This window comes from Carlito syrichta, unplaced genomic scaffold (assembly GCF_000164805.1).
Source record: "Carlito syrichta isolate Samal-C Ts95f unplaced genomic scaffold, Tarsius_syrichta-2.0.1 Scaffold307107, whole genome shotgun sequence".
Classification (NCBI taxonomy): domain Eukaryota; kingdom Metazoa; phylum Chordata; class Mammalia; order Primates; family Tarsiidae; genus Carlito; species Carlito syrichta.
In genome coordinates, this window is record NW_007251203.1 from 1,226,614 (window position 1) to 1,251,085 (window position 24,472).

At 35.1% G+C, this 24,472-nt stretch overlaps 1 protein-coding gene across 4 annotated transcripts in view; it reads right to left on the reverse strand.

The window, feature by feature from the left end:
* The window catches only part of PPHLN1 (periphilin 1), a 115,210-nt gene that overhangs the window by 14,343 nt on the left and 76,395 nt on the right, over positions 1–24,472 (reverse strand). For all 4 annotated transcript variants that reach the window (XM_021715426.1, XM_008063859.1, XM_008063858.1 and 1 more), the window contains one exon: positions 22,378–22,518. In XM_021715426.1, coding sequence (XP_021571101.1) covers positions 22,378–22,518 — 141 coding nt within the window. The remainder of the gene's footprint in view (positions 1–22,377; positions 22,519–24,472) is intronic.

A 24,472-nucleotide genomic window follows, 5' to 3' on the forward strand; every position in this document is an offset into this window, starting at 1 on the left:
TACAGCTCTAGTACATAGGTAGTTCATGCTTAGTTGCTCCCTCCCCAGCTCCTGGGACAGGACCCTGAAGCTGTATTTACATTATATACCAACTGAAAAATGTATTTATAGAAGATAGAATTTAAGAATGTATTCACTTATGAAATTGGGCTTATTATGCTGACATTGCCAAGGAATACAGGAAAGAGGAATGGCAGGTAAGTGGGAGAGGGAGGCATGAGAAGAAAGAGGGAAATTGAGGAGCAAGAGAAATACCTGGTGGTCTTCCAGGTCCAGGCTCTAAGCTTGGTTTCTGCCCTGTGTTTCATGAAAAATCCCTGTAAACTTTCAATACTTTCCCTTTACTTGTTAAAGATAGTTTGAGTGGGTCTTAAAATGTTTTAAAACTTTCTCCAGACAGGTAGAAAGATAGCTTTGCATCAAGGGATAGATGTCACCAGGGACTTCTGAGATGACACAGCAATCTGAGAGCAGCAAAGACCTGCAATTCCACCTGTACTGCAACCCGTCTGCCTATCAGTAGTGCTTTAACACTGGCAGGAACACCAACATGATGGGATAAATCTATTTTCCCTTCAGTGTAATTGCAAACCCATCAAAAGTGCTTGACAAGCCTTTATCTAACATAGTTAAGGATAGACTATAATTTTCCATGGTGAGAGCTAAACAATCACCAATCCTTAGAGTTTCCATTGAAAATACAGCTATTGTTACTCCTTCTGGAAAAAAAAAATGTATCTTTTTTCAGGATATTATATGTAAATGTAGGAAATAGAATATTATCAGTCTGCTTAATCATACTTCTACCAGAAGGGGACTTTCCAATTAGATAACATACAATATCACTCTGAATATGTTCAAGATGTGTTTTTCTTCTTTCCAGAAAGAATTATTCCTAACATAAATAGTACAGCTTCATTTCAAAAATGGTAACTGCAGTATCAGGTAGATCAAAATTAGTATTAATATGCAAAATAATTCATTATTTTACTTTTATCTCTGAAGGCACTATATACATTGGGAAAAATCCATAAATATCATTATATATAAGTGGAAGTACATAGTTTCAAGATGTCTGTAGATATTTGCTGATCTATACGTTTATAGAAAAAAATTTATAAAATAATTGACATATGATTTTAAGTAAATCTTGTTCTGCCCACCCGGCATTACAAATATAGACTAATAACAACTTCTCAAGTGATAATGAAGTTCCTTCCAAAAACCAGAGACATACTTATAACAATACTGTACACAAAAGTGAACAGACTAATGTTGGACTCATGCTGTCATCGCCACATCAACTAGTTATTCTGCTACTTCCATTGTATGAGAAGGGTAAACACCAGGTGTCAATCACTAAGCATGGTCTCATTAAATTTTAGAAAATGAAGATATAAATTTGGTCCTCAAGAAGCTTTTTTGAAGACAGAACTTTACAGCCAAAGATTTCAGGTAGGAATCCAATCAAATTTATGTATTGTTAGGTTGGGCACAGTGGCTCACGCCTGTAATCCCAGCACTTTGAGAGGCTGAGGTGGGAAGATAACTTGAGCCCAGGAGTTCAATCAGCTTAGGCAACATAGCAAGACCTCATCTCTACAGAAAAAAATCAAAAAAATTAGCCAGGTGTGGTGGCTCACGCTTACAGTTCCAGCATTTTGGGAGGCTGAGGTGGGAGGATTACTTGAGCCCAGGAATTGGAGATTAGTCTAGGCAAAATAGCAAGACTTTGTCCCTACAAAAAACCCAAAAAATTAGCTGGGCATGGTGGCGCATGCCTATAACCTCAGCTACCTGAGAGGCTGAGGCAGAAGGATTCGCCTGAGTCCAGGAGTCAACGCTGCAGTGAACTGTAATCGTGCCACTGCACTCCAGCCTGGGCAACAGAATGAGGTGATAACCAAAAAATATATATATATATGCATATGCATACACACACACACACACACACACACACACAAAATTTACAGATAATTCTGAGTAAGCCAGTATTAGTAAATACAACTCAATATTTCTATTTGTTAGAAATGATGAGAGCAAAATGAAATCCCACTGCAATTCTAAGGCTCTAGTGAGCCTTGCCATACATATTTTCAATATAGTATAAAAGGGGATTTTTAAAATTTGAGGTATTAGTTTAAAGTACTGCTAACTGTTTGGTAAATAAAATCACTAAGACTGGAATGACTGTAAATTTTAAGTAACAATAACAGGAAAAACCAAACATAAGATCTTTGTTTGGATTAGCAGCGCTGAACATTTGATTGGTTCAGGTAAGAGTCAAAAGGCTGACCAACTTACTGTAAGAGCCAAAAGAAACAGAAAACTGTCATTTCCCCTTTAACCTTTCCTGCAAGATTACCACGTGCCCATGTGGATACAACATAGACAGAAATTTTTCATATAAACATATCCTGGAAAAATGCATTAAACCATTCTTGTCCTCATACATATTTTTAGTGTCCTATGACAACAAAAACATAAACATCAAATATGGATTTATCCTCTGAGAGTCGGGTGTTATTCACATGGTAATATTTAAGCCTAGAGACTATAAATTACAATTTTACTTATATCCTTAACAAACATTAAATCATTTATAAAAATTAATTGCTAAATCCGTCTATTATTTTTTAAAAGACTATATACATGCTTTTACAGGTACTACAGTGCCAAAATCTGACTCTGTTATACATTATTATTTCTTAGCTTTGCTATTTATACAATTGTAACACCAGCATGGACCTAACCAATACAGCACTGTTACAGTACAGCAGCCTACGTTTTGGTTGTTTTGTTTCTAGCCTCTTTTTATTCTAAACTTTTCTACTCACAGGTGCCATCTTCCTCAAAACAAACAAACAAACAAAAACTTCCAAAACACCACGTTCTCAGTGCACAGCTCCCCTGGCTTCCCAAGATTTGATCCACTTAAATCCTTCAACAAAATCTTACCTACTAAAATTTTCATCCATCAAAATATCATCTACTATACATTTTAAAGGATTTTACCTGAACTCACATGCCATTTGCATTCCCTTGTTGTTTTTCTATTTTAATTTCTTCAAAATTTTGTTTAACATATTTTTCACCAAGTTTTTCTACATCAATTTTTCTAGGTTTTTTAAATATGTAAGAAATTTATGTTTCTTTCTGTCCTGACTACCTTCTCTATTATATTTAGGGCGAATATCATCTCTTTTGCTTCCTTTATTCTTTTTTTTTCTTTTCTTTTTTCATTTTCTTACCTCACTGCTTCTGTATATAGGGCTGGGAACAAAATGGATTTTTAATTACATCTGATTAATTTAAAACTCTAAAGTCAAATATTCTGGCCTTGGCTCAAATTTTTTTTGTTTTTGTTTTTGTTTTTTTGAGTTGGAGTCTCACTCTGTCGCCCAGACTGGAGTGCAGTGGCCGCTCCCGGCCACTGCAGCCTCGACCTGCTGGGCTCCGGCAATCCTTCCACCTCAGCCTTCCAAGTAGCCAGAATTACAGGCATGCGCTACCACGCCCGGCTGATTTTTTTGATTTATTGTAGAGATGAGGTCTCGCTGCCCAGGCGAGTCTCGAACCCGCGGGCTCAGGCATTCCACTCACCTCAGTCTCCCAAAGGCGCGGGATTACAGGCTGAGCCACCAAGTCCGGCTGGTTCAAATTTTAATTAGACATTTGGATCATCCTATCCAACTGATCCCATATGTAAATTTTTTGATATTAGTAAATAAATCTGGCCAAAAAATGCTTGTCAATAAGGATGACTCCTTGATCAAGTTAAGATTATATAATTAAGCTTGCAATAGACCTAGATTTACAAGAAAGGTGAATTACAACAAACAGGGAAAGAAAGTTTACATTACAAAGTCATTGAAAAATAGTGAAAAACCAAGAACACAGTGTCTTGAAAGGTATTATAATGTTATCACTTTCAAATATACAGTCACTCAACTTTTAAAGTATTTAAATGTAGGAGCCTCAGCTCAAAATTGTTTTTGATAAATAAGACTTCTTTAGTATCAAGTATTCATACATAAATTTTACACAGAATCTTGCTTATAGTCTGCTTAGCAAAATGTTTTTTATGGAGATTGTATAAGGTAATTGTTAATCCAATGCACAGACCACGCCTAGTTAAAATACCCAATTTCTGTTGCTTGGATTAACAACATTCTATTTTTTGTAAGAATCAAACCTTGTGACCACAGGCAAGATAAGATTTGGTCTAAAATTATTTCCCCTATAAGAGAATCACATCATGGAAAATAATAAAATTCAATTAGAAATACCCTACTCTACTATACATTCATATAGTTTTCACCACAAAAACTGGACACAAAAGAATACGTTTGAAAAAAAAAAAAGTCTATTATACAAAGAGAAAAGTTTTAAAATGTGTAAAAACATTTATATTGCCTTTTTCAAAAAATACAAATAAACAAAACACACACTCACCCAAACTAAAACAAACCTACTCCAGATATGGAACCATTCAGGATGACACCATTTCAGAATATTCAGGATTGAATATTATTAAGATGGAGCAATAATTAAAATGTATTCTGCCAGGTGCAGTGGTTCATTCCTGTAATCCCAGCACTTTGGGATGCTGAGGCAAGAGGATTGCCTGAGCTCAAAGGTTCGAGACCAGTCTGGGCAACATAGTGAGAACTTGTCTCTACGATAAATCAAAAATTTAGCCAAGCGTGGCATGCACCTGTAGTTCTAGCTACTTAGAAGGCTGAAGTGGAAGGATTACCTGAGCCCAGCAGGTAGAGACTACAGTAACTCTGAGTGTGCTACTGTACTCCAGCCTGGGCGACAGAGTAAGACTCCAATTCAAAAATAAATAAAATGTAAATATATTCTATGGAAAACAAAAGAAACATTTTCCAGTTCTACCTCTGTCTCCATTGTGTAGGTGTGACAGGAAACCTCTAAAATTTTTCCTCAAACACTGAATCTCCAATGATTCAAGCCAGTATTTACTCCATTCAGCTCAACTGTGTAGCAGATGCATTCTGTATTCTATTTTTATTTTTAATGACATGTTATTTCAGTTTTACAGACAAAAGAAGCCATGTTAAAATGGAACTACCATAATACAACTTTAAAGTTTAGTCACATTTTGACTATAATGCCCTGTATTTCTGTTAGCAGCAGCAGCCACCCTTCTCCTTACATCCTGAACACACTCTGAACTATCAATATGAAATGAGGTTAAACAATGTTTTCTTGGTCGTCAAATCATCATGTACAAATATAATATTGAAAGTGAAAGCTGCAAATCCAAATAGTTTGTATAATAAGAATCAACTTGTTAAGCAAAAAATGTAAACAATCACCATAGGTATAATTTCTCATTTTCTTTCTATTTAGGCCAAAAGTGAGCCACAAGAGAAATACTCTGTCATTCATACTAAACAGTATAAATGTAATTAAATACAATTCTATCTTCAAAACTGAAAAAAAAAATTGCTACACTCTTCAATACTTTTTAAAATTCCCATAGATGTAGCTACTACAGGGAAAGTAAGTTCGTAAACATTTCAATTGTCCGGTTTTATTTTCCTTTATTTTAAAAAATATGTACAAAAGAATTTAAGTTATTAATGGGTTGGGAGAGGAATATGGCAGAATGATGAAGATGAAGATATTATGGTCATGGAGTCCTAGGTTTGAGCTGCTAGGTGACCCAACACTAAGCCTCCATTTCCTAATTTGTTCCTTTCTTTTAAATTTTATTTTTAACTGACAAATTAACAATTGTATGTATTTATGGGCACAGTTTCCTTATTTGTAATGTAGGGATTCTTACCATATTGTAGCTTACAGGGCTTTTTTGAGGATTAAGTGAGAGAATGCAAATAAAGCATTTAATACTTAAACCATTCATTCATGCAACAGACAATTGAGGACTTGCTATGTGCAAGTTCAGTAAAAAGATGTACAAAACAAAACAACTCAGGAAATTGTCTTTTTAGTAAAGATATAGAATAAAATGTATAAATACAGGCCCATCATAGTGGTTCATGCCTGTAATCCCAGCACTTTGGGAGGCTGAGGCATGAGGATTGCTTGAGCACAGGAGTTCAAGACCATTCTGGGCAAGATAGCAAGATCCTGTCTCTACAAAAGATAAAAATAAAAAATAAAAAACATTAGCTGGGTGTGGTGGTGCATGTCCCCAGCTACTCAAGAGGCTGAGGCTTCAGTCCAGGAGTTTGAGGACGCAGTGAGCCATGATTGTGTTACTGCATTCTAGCCTGGGTAACAAAGTGAGACACTGTCTACAAAGCATGTATACTTGTGATAAGTTTTATTATAAAGGAAATAAAATAGTTTCAGTGACTGAAGAACTATTTCAATTGGTGGGGGGGATAAAAAAAGTTTTAGGAAAAGGGGGATATTTAAGCGGAGGCCTTAAAGATGAGAAGTCAGAGAGATAATGCTAGGCAGAAGTCAGCATTAAGAAAGGTTCCCGAACCTGCGGGCTCCAACTCAAAAAAAAAAAAAGAAAGAAAGGTTCCCAGCTTTGTAGACGCCGCCTTGAGCCTTTTCCTATCAGCCATGGTCAACCCCACCATGTTCTTCAACATTGCCATCGACGGAGAGCCCTTGGGCCACGTCTCCTTAGAGCTGTTTGCAGACAAAGTTCCAAAGACAGCAGAAAACTTTCGTGCTCTAAGCACCTGAGAGAAAGGATTCAGTTATAAGGGTCCCTGCTTTCACAGAATTATTCCAGGGTTTATGTGCCAGGGTGGTGACTTTACATGCCATAATGGCAATGGTGGCAACCATCTATGGGGAGAAATTTGATGATGAGAACTTCATCTTGAAGCATACAGGTCTGGCATCTTGTCCATGGCAAATGCTAGACCCAACACAAATGGTTCCCAGTTTTTCATCTGCATGACTAAGACTGAATGGTTAGATGGCAAGCATGTGGTTTTTGGCAAGGTGAAAGAGGGCATGAATGTTGTGCAAGCCATGGAGGGCTTTGGGTCCAAGAATGGCAAGACCAGCAAGAAGATCACCATTGATGACTGTGGACAACTCTAATAAATTTGACTTGTTTTATCTTAAACTACTAGATCATTCCTTCTGTAGCTCAGGAGAGCACCCCCTTCATCCCATTTGCTTGCAGTATCCCTATAATCTTTGTGCGCTCACTACAATTCTTTGGGCTCCATATTTTCCTTATTTCCTTCCATTGCAGAGAAATAAAAACTAAATAACAAAAAAAAAAAAAAGAAAGAAAAAGAAACGTTCCCAAGAAGGGGGGGAAAGCACATCCCGTTGAGAGAAGGCCAGTATGACTGCAGAACAGTGAGCCACAGGAGTAATATGAAATTTGGAGGGAGAAGTGATATACAGAGCCAGTAGGTCTCTGTAGCCATGGTTCAGACTTTGGATTTTGATTCTAGGTAATATAATGGGAAGCCACCAGAGAATTTCAAAGAGGGACACTATCATATTTAACAAGTTTATGAGTCAGGAAAAATCCACTGCAACATTCCATTTAGCTAGGAAGATTGAGTTTCAAAGTATTCTGGAGCACTTGCCTTTGTTTTCAAATACCATAGCTCATTCCTTTTAGGTGGAAAATTATAAAACACACTAGCCATTTCCTGCCTTGATTAAAAAAATAAAAGACAGCGAAAAAATTAAAAACTAGGTTATTATTTTCCCTTTTTTGAATGCATTGTGATCAACAGCTAAGCTGAATTATGGTTATAAGTAATTTTTATCACTTGTCTCTAATTTTGAACTATGCAATATCTAGTTGCTCACGAATCTGGGCAATAGAGCTGGTCAAATTTCCTGGCAAATAAATTAGTGAGTTAAAAGGTTTAAAGAGACTAAGTTTGTGTCATTAAACTTTTTTCCATAAAATCATCACCTTCACCACATTATCACTTAGCATCTTTTATTTAATAACATTCAAAGTGTTATTACCTGGTCAATAATAGTCTACAATGGATAAAAAATCCAGTTTGTCTTTCTACTCTTAAAGAATACTGTGAATTGTTGGAAAAAGCCCCAAACTGCAATTATTTAATCCACCATGAATGCCTTTATCTCTCTTGTTGACTTCCATATCACCATGTAACATATGGGGTATTCTAAGCCCTTTTTGCACCCAGTTCAGGAACTCCACCTGCTGATAGGACTCGCCCTCCTCCCTATCCCGTTTCCCCTTATTCTTAGCAAAATTATCTCTAAAATTTATCTCCTCTCTACTTCAAAAATGCCCACTTTTATTTTCCTTTCCCCATTTCAGAAAAGGGTTTCTCTGAATTTTCAAGATTAGTTCTTCTGCCTGTGCTACTGACAGCCCCTCTAGCTTCAATATTTATTCCATCTGCTTTTTTTTCTCTTCAGTCCCTCTCATTTTACCCTCACTCTTTCACAAATGCTCAAAGGAGGACAGGTGGATGGGTGGATGGATGGATGGATGGATGGATGGATGAATGGATGGATAGATGATAGGCAGACAGACTGCTCACCAAATTTTACTTACTCTCCTGCCACACACTCTCATGCACTTGTTTTTCTGCATTTCTGACTCTACCAATTTAACTCAGCATTTAACTCAGGCTATCATTGTCCCTCACCTAAAAAGTAGCCAATCATTTTTACATAGCCAAACTAATCTTCCAAAAAACATCCTGATCATAGTACTCAAATATCTGAAATTCATCCACAAGCCATACTGTCTACCAGTAGAAATCTTATTTTTCTGGCATTCAATTATCTCAATAATCTGGTTCCAGCCCACCTACCCTTATAAAACAATTATGGGCTGCTATCCACTATCTTTATTCTACCAACAAATTTCAATACAGTACAGCCTATAATCACATCCTTTTCCATACTACCTCAATTTCTCATCCACTACTTGAAGACTTAACTTATTAGATCTGTACTAACTCTGAGTGGTTAGTGCCAGATTTGAATTGCAGTATACTCGTTAAGGTTGAGTCAGAATGCTTCCTTCCTGATTTGCATCCTTTATAATATAACTGTAATGATAAGTATAGCACTTTCCTGAGTTCTTTGAGTCGTTCTAATGTATTCTTGAATCTGAGGGAGTCCTGGAAAACTCCAGGATTTGTAGCCAATAAGCAGAAGTGCAGGTGGTCTGGGAGCCCTCAAAGTGAGGCTGGCATCTGAAGTAAGAGCAGTCTTGTTGAGGACTATTCCCTTTAATCGTGGGGTATGCATTAACCGCAAGTGATTAGTGCCAGAACTGAAGTACACTACACCTGCTAGGGTGGAAACAAAATACTTCCTTCCAAAGCCTTTCTACCAAATCAAGACAAAGTTCTAGGACCATTATTCAAGACTATTCAAGCTCTTTCTAATTTACCGCAGTAAATAAAATTTTGTATTCTGTGAAGTCATAGCAATAATGCAGTAGCTGGGGAGTAGAACAGGAAAATGAAGGATATAGGGGAGAGATTTTAAAATACTCATATAAGGTACAGTGTATCTATACTAAACTATTTGCAACTGTTGATTATTCTCTATAATTCTCTGTTTTCCTACTTATGTATATGTCACTCATCCATACCTAAAATTTGTTACTTCTCCTCTCCACCCATGAGAATCCTATCTGAATTTTAAGGGTCTGATCAAATGCTACTTCCACAGTGAAGCCTATTTTGGTTCTCCTAACTGAAACTGAATTTTTAATCTCAGTTTTAAGGCAAATGACATATCAGAAAGCAATAAATAAAAAGTAATCATAGTTTTACCATTTCTAGTATAAATCTGAACAAGTCACTTGAGCTTTTTAAACATGTAAAATAAAGATAGCACAAAATAACACACTATATTACCCGAAAAATATTCTTGCCTCAAAAAACTTAGAATCACAATATTTTAAAAGTATAGCTAAGCCCTAAGGGGAACTGCCGGTGGCCACCGATGAAGAGGAAGCAAGAAATCAGAGTAATAAGCGAATACAGCAGTAAAGGTATAGCTGCTACCCCCAAAGAGCCAGAAACTCAGAGTCTGGTGGGGAATGAGAGACATGACCTTGGGTCCATGTAAGATGGAGCTGGATCTGAGGCCTTTGCATAAAGCTAGGATCTTTGTGAAAAGATGAATTAGAAAACAAAGTAACAAAAACTGCCTGCTGGTAAAAGAAAATGACAGATCTTAGCCTGCACTCCAGGTAAAGAGGTGTCGTTTCTACTGAGTATTCATAAACACAGATCTACCTTCACATGCATTTGAAATTCTGAACGTAAGCTCACAACTCCAAAATATAAAACAAAGGAGGGAACCTGCTACCATGAATAAGAGTCAGCAAAATTAAACAGAGAACTCAGATATTAAAATTTTCAGTTACAGGATTCAAAATGTTTAAAGAAATAAGAAAGAATGATAACATAAGCAATAAACAATCTAATTCTAGGCAGATTTAAAAAAAATAAAGCCAGGCTCGGTGGCTCAGCCTGTAATCTCGTGCTTTGGGAGGGTGAGGTGAGTGGATTGCCTGAGCCCGCGGGTTTGAGACCCGCCTGGGCAACTTGGCGAGACCTCATCTCTACAATAAAATAAAATAAAAAATCAGCCGGGCATGGTAGCACATGCCTGTAATTCCGGCTACTCAGAAGGCTGAGGTGGAAAGATCGCCGGAGTCCAGCAGGTGGAGGCTGCAGTGGCTGGGAGCGACCACTGCACTCCAGTCTGGGTGACAGAGTGAGACTCCAACTCAAAAATAAATAAAATAAATAAATAAATAAATAAAATTAAAACTAAATTTAAAAACTAAAATTAAAAACTTAACATATAGTTAAACAGCAAATTAAACACGACTGAAGAAAGAGTCAGAGATAGTCCTAAACAAGATACTCATAATTTAAGATTAAAAAAAGACAAAAAATATGAAAGAAAAAAGTTTAAGAGAAATGAAAAGTGGAATGAAAAAAGCCTACATATATTTAACTGGAAGACATAAAAATAGGAAAGAATAGAGGATATTAATTATTCAAAGATAATGTATTGCCTGCAAAGATAATGTATTTTAAATTACAGTAGCCTGCCTTTTAACTGCAGGCAATACATTCCAGTGCAAATAAAAATATACATTCTCAGATACAGGAGGCACAATTTAACATAAATTATCTAAACAGAATTTCAAAAACAATCCTTATCTAGGCACATTATAGCAAAATTGCATACAAAAAGTAATTATCTTAAAATAAAATAATCTCTTCCTTGTCCCCTCTATAATTGTAAAGCTCTAATGAGAATAAGTAATTTTTAAATTAACTTTCTCAATATACATTTTAGCCATATACAGTAAAGTTATGAGACATCCTCTCAATCTTGTGGGCTTTTAACACCATTAAACTCTGACTGTGTTTTTGCAACCAAATGAATAAAGATGACTTTGCTTCTTCCTTTACTTCCCAACTGCTTAAAGGGAACGATTTTTTGAGGACTGACAACAGTATTTATTATCTTGAGTTAGTGAATGACAGAAGACTAAGGGTGCTTCGTGTGCCCCTTCCAGTCCATTCATTCAAGTTTTAAACAAACATTTCTGTGAGCCTACTATAGGTAAGAAACTCTGGATGATGCAAACATGATTAATTAATTTTCCTTTCTGTCTACTAAAAAGGTAAGCAGAGTTGTAGTTGAACATATGCTAGCAGGAAGAAAAGACATTGTTAACTTTTGGCTGTGCAACTTTCCTGGACAAACAATAATTAGCTATGCAACTAATAAACAGTTAATAAAAACTCGTTTTAAGTGTAAATTAAACAAAATTTAGAAAATTAAACATGATGCAAATCATATTCCCTTTTATGCCAGTTTCAAGTAAAAAGTCAATTAAGTTAATGTTTTCTTACGCTTTTGCTTTATATGGGAGCCCTTATCTCTTTAACAATCATAATCAGGAGTGCACTACATAAGCAAACATGAAATGAAAAAATATTTTTATGTAATAACAAAGTTTGAAGAAATCACATGAATTTCTTCAAGATTAGTCCCCAAAGTACCAAGAATTACTAAAATAGATGATTAGATAGTTAAGTAGAATACTGAGTATTTTTAAAATCCTCTAGAATAAAAAAAAAACAAAAAACCTTTATTATTATAAGGACCTTATCTGCTCTGTAACTTTTGGACAATAATTATAAAGGATAGAAAAACATATGGTAAGTATAACAGTTGTTGAAATAAGGACAAGAGATTTTTCTTCTTAATCCTCCTTAATCAGTACCAATGAAGGATGCTTGCTAATAATAGACCAAAATTCAAGGCAGAATAATGCAAACCATAATTATACCTCAAAAGAAGTATGTAGATGTGTGTATCTGTATCTATATAAACATACATTCTCTAATAGAAGACAATGAAACTAATGAAAATAGACACATAATAGGTAAATAATCTTTGGTTATACCAAAGATAGAAATAAGTATCACATTTCTATCTACAGCAAAAGACAATGGAGTAGAGATAATCAGGAAAAAGTGCATAAAAATATCTGACGCAAAGAAGTAGTTTAAAGTGGAGGGAACATATACTACTATATTTGCAGCCATGGAATTTACATACCACAAATGATTATTTCCAAGATACCATGCAATAAGATATATCCTATTGATCTAACATGAGAATTGTATGAATAAGATCATGAAAAACAAAATCTCTACTCTCCCAAATAAAATTGCTATAATACATTTTAAAGGCTGTTTCTTAAGTAAATGAATCTTTTTTTTTTTTTTTTAAGAAATAGGGTCTCACCGTGTTGCCCAGGCTAATCTTGAACTCCTGGACTCAAGCAATCTTCCTGCCTCAGCCTTCCAAACTGCTGTGATCACAGGCATGAGGCACCACACCCAGCTGCTTCAAGCAAATTAATCTTTAAAAGACATCTATATAACATCTGTATAAACATTAAGTTCAACTAGTCTCAGTATAATCACTATCACCATAGGTAAATGAAAATGACAATACAGTGAAATACTATCACCAACTCACACATTTCAGTTTTCCAATATCTGCATCGCCTCCTTTATCTTTCACTTCTAGTAAGAGAGAATCACTAGACAAAAGTGACAGGAGTCATCATGGTTTTAATAAAGTTAATTATAATTTTAATCCATTCACAAGAATTGTACAGTAGTCTCCCTCCTTAGCAGTTTCACTTTCCATGGTTTCAGTAACCCATGGTCAGCCATGCTTCGAAAACAGGTGAGAGAGAGAGCAAGAAAGGGAGAGAGGGAGAGAGCGAGAGCGTGAGAGAGCAAGAAAGAGAGAGAAAGCACACGTACATTCACATAACTTTTATTATGTTTTTATAATTAATCTATTTATTATTGTTGTTGCTAATCCCTTATTATACCAAATTTATAAATTAAACTTTATCATAGGTATGCATATGGGGGGGAACCCAGTATCTACAAGGTTCAGTAGTATCTGCAATTTCAGCCATCTATTGGAGGGTCTTGGAGGATCTTGGAATGTATTGCCTGCAGTTAAAAGGCAGACTACTGTAATTTAAAATACAAGCATTTCTAAGGGAATAGACTGTTTTCAGTGTGACTTATCAGTGACTTGATCAGAATTTGGACCTTACTTTTCTACATTGGGATTCCAGACTAATTCCCAAAAGCCTTATAAGCATTAGAAGACAAATACTTTTCACCTACCATAAAAAGTAGCACAAAACAATAATAGCAGGCATTCTGGCTACTGACAATGTTCCAGGCAACTTAAATATACACTCCCATTTTTATCCTCACATTACTATGAAGTGGGTATAATAGTACCAATTCTATCAAAATGGTGAGCAAAGCAAGGCTTAGAAAAGTTAAGTTACTTTCCCCAAAACATACAGTAAGCAGCTGAACTGAGATTCAAGCCAGACCCATAACTCCAAAGTTTCTATACCACTTATCTAACTACTGAAGTAATGCAGCAGTACGTATTGTGGCAAATCTCTGTAAATGCTTCCGTTGCCAATATCCAATCCTGTAGTGTGGATGTACTAGATCTGGCTCCAGTTTTTGATTTTTTATAAAGGCGAAGTCTCACTATGTTGCTCAAAGTCCTCAAACTCTTGAGCTCAAAGAGTTCTACTGCTTTGGCCACCCACAGTGCTAGGATTACAGGTGTGAGCCACTGACACCCAGTCAAGATGTGTTCTTAAATAGCAAACTAAACTGTCCAAAAATTGAAAAAAAAATAATAGAGTCAAAAATTAATGAGAAATAAAATACAAAAGAAGAAAGAGTGAAGTAAAACCAAAAGTTTGTTCTTTGTAAAGACTAATAAACATGGTAACCTCAGGTAATAAAAAAATAAAATGTGATAGCTAACCAATACTCAAAATAGCCCCCCAATGATCCCTAACTCCTTGTACCATCAGTCTTCCACATCCATAGGCTCCACATTCATGGATTCAACCAACCATGAATTAAAAATATTCAGGGGAAAAAATGGATGGTTATGCATGCACTGACTTTTTTTTGTCATTATTCCCTAAAAAATATACTATAACAACTATTTACATAGCACTTTGTTGTATTAGCTATATAAGTAATCTAGAGATGGTTTAAAGTATACAGAAGAATGTGTGTATATCATACGCAAATACTGTATCATTTTATATAAGGAACTTGAGCATCTGTGGGTTTTGGTATCTGTGGACATCCTGGAATCAAGCCCCCTACAGATACTGAGGGATGGCTGTATTTACCTCCTTGTGTAATTCCTTCCTGGTGAATTTGGGCTAGGCTGAGTGATTCACTTCTAATGCCAAAGTGATGGCATGCCACTTGAAGATTAGACCAAAAAAAAACAGTAAGGTGTACTCTCTTTTTCTCTCACTCTTAGGTCACTTGCTCTGAGGGAGGTCATGTCATAAGCAGGCCCTGTACAGAGGTCCAAATGGCAGGAACCAAAATCTCCTGCCAACAGCCACATAAGTGAGTCTAGAAGTAGATTCAACAGCCCCAGTCAAGTCTGTGGCCCTATAGCCCTGGCTGTCAGCTTAACCACAACTTTACGTGAGATTCTGTGCCAGGATCTCAATAGGTTTTGTTTCTTTGCTGTATCTGAGACCATTAAAAAATTGACTCAAAATTTTTACAAAATTAAAAGCTCCACATACAAACACCTCTGAAAAAGAAAGTACAAGGTAGGGTACCTTGCTCTACTAAATATCAAGACTTATTATAAAGGTTATAGTAATGAAGATGGCATGGCACTATTGCAAGGATCAACAGACCAATGGAACAGAATAGAGTTCAGAAATAGATTCATACATATACAGATACCTGATTTATAACCTAGTGTCAATGCAGAGCAGAGAGAAACACACGGGCTTTCCAACAAATGGTTTGGGGTCAAGTATATGACCATGTAGAAAAAAACAGAACTTGATTCTTAGTATATTTAATACACATTATACATAAAATCCTTTTCAGATTATTGTTACTCAATGTAAAAGTTTCTAGAAGATAGTAAAAGAGGAAAATATTTTAAGTAGAAGACAAATAACAGTAATAACAGGATTAAAAAATGTAGACTACATTAAAATTAAGAATTTTTATTTCTCCAAAGATATCAAAAGAATGAAAAGCCACAAATAAAAAAAAAAACCTGCAATACATAAAACTAGCTTGTGCTCAGAAAATATAAATTCTCCTAATCAACTGAAAAAAACCGGTAACTTCTTAGGAAAATAGGCATTTCATAAAAGAGGATATCCATGTGTCAGTCAATAACTACAGGACAAGGTTCTCAGCATCATTAGTAATCATGGAAATACAAATTAAAACTATAAGGAGATATATTACAGGTAACAATATCTATGACTCTCATAAATACAATGTTGTACAAAAAAAACTAAGGACAAAATAAAATATATCATATGATTCTACTTGAAAGAAGTTCAAAAAACAGACAAAAGTAAACTACAATGTTAGGAATCAATTTAGCAGTTACCTTTGATTAAGGAAAGGGGGTAGTGATTGGGAGGGAATATGAATGGACTCCTGGGTGCTGGTAATTGTTATTTCTTGTCTTGAAAGGGGGTTTTCAAAAATGTTTACTTTTTAAGAAAGCACTCAGGTTAACAGCTATGTTCTTAATTCTCTTCTGTGTTATACATCATTAAAAGTGATTTTTTAAAAAAAAGTAAGGCATAATTTATGAACACAGCAGAGTTTAGCACAGTTAACTTCAGCTAAACAGAAAATTAAATTATGCTGAACTAACTGCCTATTGCCCCCATAAGTTCAGATAACTGAGGAATTAGAAATCTTAGGATTCAGTTTCAAGGAAGATGAAAAAGCTGTACAAGTACTCCCCTGGCTAATTCAAGTAAACAGGTATACTAAACAGAAATGATGTATATTGCATTGTGCAATTTTCTATAACGGATTTCTTTTAAAAACTCCAAAAACAGAAAAAACTTAAAACAAACGGAGAAAGAAAGAGTAAGGAGAGAAAAACAACAACACAAAAAGATGCCAATATAATTAGCTCCCAACAAACCAGACACTAGACAATCAACAACTCGCTTTTAATGTTTAACTTCAAGTTGTTTTAAGTAAAACTGTTAGATTTTTTTTAGAGCAACTTTTTAAATGTTTCCTATAAATGAACTGAGAATACCAATTTATTCACACTGTAACTGGTGATAGCACATGAGTGTATATAAGACAGTCAAGTTTGTTCTCTCCTGGCACAATACCTGAATTAAACAATAGTTATGAAAGAACAGCAGACGTTACTGGAGAACACATATTAAAATTACAGGATCACAGATGAAGGGGAAAACATGAGAACAACTTATGTTTTACGACTGGGAAGAGAGATCAAGGAATTTGAAGGAGAAGAAAACAATTTTTTTATGCTACATCTTATATTTAGAGAAACAGATAAGGAAGCATTGAGATAAAAGAGTAAGGGCAAATGGAAAATGTGAAAGCAAAATCACAAAGTCTCTCAAAATAAGCAAAATATTTCATAGTAAATTTTTACATTTCATTTTGAACAAATCAGAAATGAGGAGGAAAAGATGGGGGGAAGAATCCAAAAAAAAGAGAAGTAAAGGGGCAAAAGGCAAACAGCCCAAGCCCTGACACTCATGAGAAAACTAATTCTCAGAGATAAACCTATATTGCAAACTTGCTACAAAACATTCCTAAGAAGTCATTTGAAAATAGTCATTATTCCAAAAAGCTGCAAAGAAACAGGCAAAGTATTACTTATCACTGTCATGTCATAACCACTCACTGGGTGACTGTCAATATAGAAAGGGCTTTCACAAACAAAAGGCTATTGATGCTGTCAGAGAACTTGTAATTAATTACATTTGACAATGAGGAACCAGGTGTGTTTGCCTGTAGTCCCAGATACTAAGAAGGCTGAGGCAGGAGAATCCCTTGAGCCTAGGAGTTCAAGTCCAGCCTGGGCAACACAACAAGATCCTAATTTCCAGAAGGAAAAAAAAGGGGGGGGGGAGGACGACTCTGAGAAGTTAAACAATAAAAACACTGGTGGAAACATCCAGTAATGTTCATTATACCATGCTATTTATAAATGTCCTTAGTGTGAAGTATCCAGAGACTAAATACAATTGTTAACTTACAAAGTAAAACTGAATACCAAGGAACAGTAAAAAAAAATCCTTACTTAACACTGGTAGACAGTGGATAAGGAGGATAAGTGAGAAAATAAAGCTTATGCTTGGGCTTATGCCTAACACCTTTCCTGGGAGTGCTTTATAATTGGGTACTTTTGTTTCAGTGATAGCATCCCCAGGGACAAGATCTAAGATGGCCTCATCCTGTGTTGTGTGCATACCATTTTAAGTTCTTATAAGGCTTTGTACCTGTACTGCCTACATTTTATACTGACATGAAAATAATCCCTTAACAGAATTAGCAAACTTCCTATTTATGGACTTATAGTAGTTATAAAATGACTGACCTATAAATCTAAGGGCTGAGATGCTTGATTTTGACATTTCAAGTATAATAAAAATTACCTTATAACTTTTAGATGAAATTTTCCTAAATAAAAACTTTATATTTGTGCTTCAAGAACAAGCTTATGTAGTAACAGCATGACCAGAAATCTATCTGGTAAATTGGAACGTTCAAAAACTTTGAAATTAGGCCAAAGTAAATTATTTTCAGTTTGTTTTGGGAATATAAAATTTTCAAAGATAAATTAAATGTGAATATATTTTACTAAATCTATATATGTAAAGTCTGAACAAGTGGTTGGTAATAATGGATTGTTAAATACAGTAGGGTAGACTTGATGTCTAGACAAGATAGTGGTAAGAGCTGTACTTTTAAGAATATTTGTTACTTGCTCTGATAAAAAGGAAAAACAAAGAATGTTTCTATTATGTAAGGTTACTATGAAATGCTTAGATCATGAACACAACAATAGATACAACTGCACTACTTCGAAAACAATTTCATTTTAATCTTATCATACGCTAAAAGCTGAACGAATGCTTTTCCATGTCTACAACTCTAGTCAACATTTTCAAGAAGATCATACATATGATTAATCTTAACTGCTATCCACTTTAAAAGTAAAATAATAGTAGTCTATCACATATGAAAGAGAAAGAACGAGAGCTAGTGAGAGTGGTGGGAATCCTCAAGCTAAGAATAGTAGCTAAAACTCAACCGAGTACAATGTGCACAGGTAGGGGTGATGGGTATACTTAAAGTTCAGACCAAAAACTATCTGTACCCCCTAAAGCTACTGAAATAAAGACAAATAAAAAAAAGAAATTTAAAATAACAAAAGAAAATACAAGCCCCCCCCAAAAAAGCAATTTATTTATTAAAAAAATTATGTATTACAATGCTATGGGAAAGCGATTGGCAGTGATGGGAAACTGTTGGGGGGGGTGTTGGCAGTTGAGGGAAACTGCTAGGGGAGGGAGGGGCATACCTCATTAACAGGGGTACCTGCATGATCAATGTTTGTGTACCTAACCCTGGATTGTACCTCATATCTCTACAATAAAAAAAATTTTTTTTAATTGTGTATTTATTCTTACACGTTTAAACTTCAGTCACCTTCACGGTACTCTCCGTTTGATGCAATATACCTATCGAGACACTTTTTCCACTGCTCACAACAGCTTCTGGGCTCATCAGTTTTGATGTCTTGTAGGGCTTCTGCTGTTTTTTGTTTCACTTATTCCACACTGACAAAACGTTTCCCTTTGAGGAATTTTTTTCATCCGAGAAAACCAAAAAAAAAGTCGCTCGGGGCAAGATCAGGCGAATAGGGAGGATGGGGTGCAAGGGTCATGCTATTTTGGGCCAAAAACTGCTGAACACTCAGCGTGGTGTGGGCAGGTACATTGTCCTGATGGAAGAACCAGTCACTTGTTTGCTGAAACTCAGCATGTTTCTCCCACAAATCGTGATGCAACTTTCTCAAATCTTCCAGATAAAAACTTTGGTTGACTGTTTGATCCAGAGGAATAAATTTCAAGTGTACTCTACGGGGCCCACTCTCTAAAAGATAATTCGAGTTTTTTGGGGGGAGGTTTCACCTCATATATAAACTTCCAAAAAAGAAAAAAAAAGAAAAGAGGGCCATAGCTACAACACTTAGGTTAAACGTAACATCTTATTCACAAAGAAAACGTTCTGCACAATTCATTAACTCAAAAAATACTAATTACTGATATGTAACAGTAGTATATCTGAGGGTTTTTAAAAAACATATTTTTACATAAGAACCCTGTATACTTATTAAGAAAGAGGCTTTAAAAAAAAAGGCAAAACACCTAAAAATTCCATAGTCAAATGTGAAATTAGCTACACATAACAGTGTGTACAGAAGAAGCAATATTTAGCTTTTAATTTTTGGTATGCTTTAGATAAAAAATAATCTTAGGTGTAAGATTATTCAGTCCAACCTTCTTTCTTTGAGGGAAAAGTGAATAAAAGCTAGTAAGGAAACTACATGGTCACAAAAACAGGCTTAGTGTAGAATTTAAAATAAAATAAAATTTAATACATTAAGTAGACCAATTTAGACATAAAAATAGATTTATTAATCTATAAGCTAATACCAAACATGCAATAAAATGAATTCTGAATTAACTGGATTTTTCCTAGCTAACTAGAGTAAGGAAAGGAGTTCCCAGATGGTTAAAAAAGAAAATTTTCTTGACATAATGAGGCTGGCATAGCTATGACTATAAACCATGCCTTTACTAAAAACAGATATATATTCAGGTTAAGTATTTTGAAGTTAAAAGAAAGAAAATGAAACCAAGATAACCAATCCCTTCCACCAAGTGTCCGTGAGTACTCTATTTCTTCATGTTTAAGAACCTCAGAATGGTGCTCTCTGTGCATATGAAATGATTACTGTCTACATTTTAACTATAAACTATCTGATAACTAAATAATCAACTCTTCTTTCAACAGAGAACATACTTATAAGTAGAAATATAAACATGTTCATAAAACAGCATTATGTTAGGATAGTGTTCTGAAAGAGCCAATAAGGTTTTTTAAAAAGATGCTGATTTAAGCAGCAGAGAAAAAAATTAAAAAGAAAAGAGAAGGCTGGGCATGGTGGCTCATGTCCCAGAACTTTGGGAGGCCGAGGTGGAAGGACTGCTTGAGCCCAGGAGTTCAAGATTAGCTTAGGCAGCATAGCAAGACCTCAACTCTACAAAAACATAAAAATATTAGTCTGGCATGGTGCCTATATGCCTGTAGTCCCAGCTAATTGGGAGGCTGAGATGGGAAGACTGCCTGAGCACAGGAGTTTGAGGCCGCAGTGAGTCGTGATCATGCTACTGCACTCCAGCCTAGATGACATTTTTCTAAAAAACAAACAAAAAAAAATCAACTATGGATAATACTATGAGATAGTAGAAATATTAATAAATGGCAACCCCAAATAATCCCTTATCCTCTGTTATTTAAGTCAAGATTTTCTATCAGTTATATTTGTAAGAGAACCTCTCTTTAAAGAACTACAATTTAGGTGGAAAAAAGAAGTAACATTATATAATTATTCATTTAATAAATACTTATCAAGCATTTACTACCAAGTGCTGACCTAGGTACCACGTCAGATGGTGAGGTTAAGATATAGTCTGATTTCAAGCAACTCAAGGACTACTCAAAGGTCACTTTCAGCTATATGATTCCATGCATCAGTCATCCAGTGAGTAAATCTTATAAGTCTATAATACACACTGTTCCGGGTGATGGGAGATATATAAAGCAATAAAATAACAAAGTCCTTGCTCTCATGGAGCATTATTCTAAGAAACAAAAACATATGTCAAGTGGCTTTATACATATACATATACCAACAAAAAGGTCAGTAAAAAGACAGAAGAACACTAACGTATAAAGGACAACAACATTCATCTTTGTGTTCAAGATTCATCTAGAAATCTTTAAGCTCTAATTTAATTGGTATCTTGAAAGACAGTGCTATATTACCAAACTAAAAAGGATTTTCTGAGTCTCCATTTTCCTTATATTCCTCTTAGAATCTGATACTGCTGGCAGCCTTCATTTTGAAACTCTGCTGGTTTGCATAACAAATTTCCTGTGCAGGTTCTTATCTTTTGACATTGGTGTAGCATCAACATAAGCTACACAATCATATCTAGGCTTAACTAAAACTGTAACCAAGGGAACCAGATTTTAATTGATGTGGAAATTGAACAGCACCTTAAGAAAAGGCTTAATTTTGTTAATTTCCAACAGTTTCTAGAAAATTATATAACACTATAATGACATTTATTCAAGGCACTGGAGAATAACAACATCAAAAATGAGCACCTGTATGACATGTTATATTTTATAAAGTCCTTTCATACCTTATTTACTTAATTTAAGCCTCATAAAAATATAATACCTATGAAGTAGGTAACAGTTACATATTAAAAATAAAATCCTACTTTTCAGGACATCACTAAAAAATTTGACTTAAATACTACCTTTTTCTTTAATATTTGGGAAATATTTAAAATTATAATAAAAAATGTAAGCAACATCTGTAATCCCAGTATTAAAAAACATTTGCCAATATTTTGTTATACTGAACATTTCTTCCATTCCATCCCTATTAAGTTTAATAAGTTTTTATCTGCTTCATACAAACCGGCATACTAATAGTCTCTAAAAATAAACAAACCAGGACGGGGGGATCATACGGATCAAAATAACTACAAAATCAACTCAATTTTTATAATTTTTTAAAGTTGCTATTTGAGAGTCAAAAGTGGAAGCAGAAATGAGGCATTACTTATTCAATATAAGTTGACATGTACAAAGTGATATCAACAAAAGATTATGTACTTTAAAAAGACTGGATTCTGACCTCTTCGATCTCTTTGGTTTTTGATGCTATTGCTTTAGAGCGACTGGTTAGCTGGCTGTCTTCAAATAATTCTATGCCATCTGTTGCATTTGACTCAGGTTCTTCTGGCTGGTCAATGAACAACGGTGCTGTGGATCCCGTCTTGAAAAATAATTGGAAATCTTTCATTACTTTCTTAAAGAGCACAGAGCGTTTCAGATGGCTGTGTACAGGCAGTAACTGGCAGATTATATTCAGAGAAAGTGCTGAATTTAACCTGTTTTAAGACAAAAAAAACTCTTTCAATTTCACTATGCATAATGAGCATATGTGAAGAGGATTAAAGAGGAAAAGATGGCTATTTTTTTAAATTTTAGGTAAGACAAAGCCTCTAGGCTCATTCCATTCCAAAATTATATTCCATACCACATAAAGATATAGAAAGAAAGATTTTGTCCCATGATTATTACTCAAACAATCTACTTACAAAATACTGAGGAGAAAATGTCCAACTGGAAGTGAGAGGTATGTGTACACAAAAAGTAATACATTAAAAGGGAACATGAGAAAGTCTCTATTTTCAGAAGTTAATAACATCTTGCTCCTGTAGCCTAAGATTTACAGAAATCATTTAGAAAAAAGCAATCCCTAAAAGCAATAATGATCACTTATGTTTTAGGGCAATAATTCAATAGTGAATAAATCCCAGACTGGTAACTATTTTTTATGATTATACTGTGAATGGTGTCTAAAAAAAGCAAGGAAGGGGGTTAAGTATAGAAGTATACCATCTGGGACGATATCATCTATGGAAAAAACGATAAAAGAAGTTGTCTCAATAGGAATGACTTGGAAGTATCTATCTCATAGAAGAGACACATAAATTGAGTATTTCATGCGTGGATTACATAATAATAATGTGAATGTAATAACCTAGTGTTAGAAACCTCTTACTGTTAGTAGAATGTATTTATTAAATGAGAGTTATGCTTTCAGTTTACATCCCTTAAAACATGTAACCCAAACTAGGGGGTTTTTTAGTAGATGATACATGAACATATCAGAAATACAAATGGTAGCTAAGTATTTGCAGTGTGGTCCTTCCTTCCTACTTCTTACTCCCAAGTTGTTCCTCTGCCTTCATGTGTGGGTTTAATGGCTTTAATCCATTTCCTGTTTAGAAAAAAAAAAAAAGCGGACCACTGCCAAGTTATTGCCTTACTAGACGCTAGTGTGGCCATGTGCTCTTTGAGCCATGGCTGTCGCCATGTTTCCTGGCTTTGGCCCCCTTCCCTACTCTGGGGAGGTGAATCCCCTTTTCTCTCTCTCTCTAATTTACTTTCTAAATAAACATATTTTCTAATCTTAAAAAAAATGCAGCTTGTTGCCATGTCCATTTAATTTTACATAAATACGCTCTTTGAGACTAAAACAAATCTGACTGGTTTTCAATGTGAAAATAAAATATAAAAATTGTTCTTGGAGTTATTTCTAAACAGAACTTGTCTCTAATCCTAATATAACAGAAATGTATGTGATGATCAGTGTTTAATAACTTTTTTAAGTCTTAACATCACACATAGAAATGCTATGTTTCCTGGGATTTGACATTTTCGGTGATCAAGAATTACTTGTAAACAATTACTATACCTTGCAAATGAAAATACCACTACTAAAAATAGAATGCTATAAACAGAATGATATAATTTGTTTCCAAAGACTATTGATTTATTAGAGCAATGCAAAAATAATAATAAAAGGGAAATATTTTGTGGCAAACTCTGGGGGTTTGGACTAGAATCCATGAGTTATTTCAGGGTAAATGCCACAGTCGCAAGCACCGCAGGAGAACACTCTAGAGGCAATGGGAAAAGGGTTACAAAATGGCTTTCAGGAGTGAGCTCTTGCTCATTTTGCTCTTCCACTCTTCTGCTATGTGAGGGACAGTGTTCCTTCTCTCCAGAGAATGCAGCATTCCATCCATCTTGGAATCAGAGACTAGGCCCTGACCAGACACCAATCTGCCTGTGCCTTGATCTTGGACTTCCCAGCCTCCAGAACTATAAGAAATAAATGTCTGGGTTTTTTGTAAAGTACCCAGTCTCAGGTATTCTAT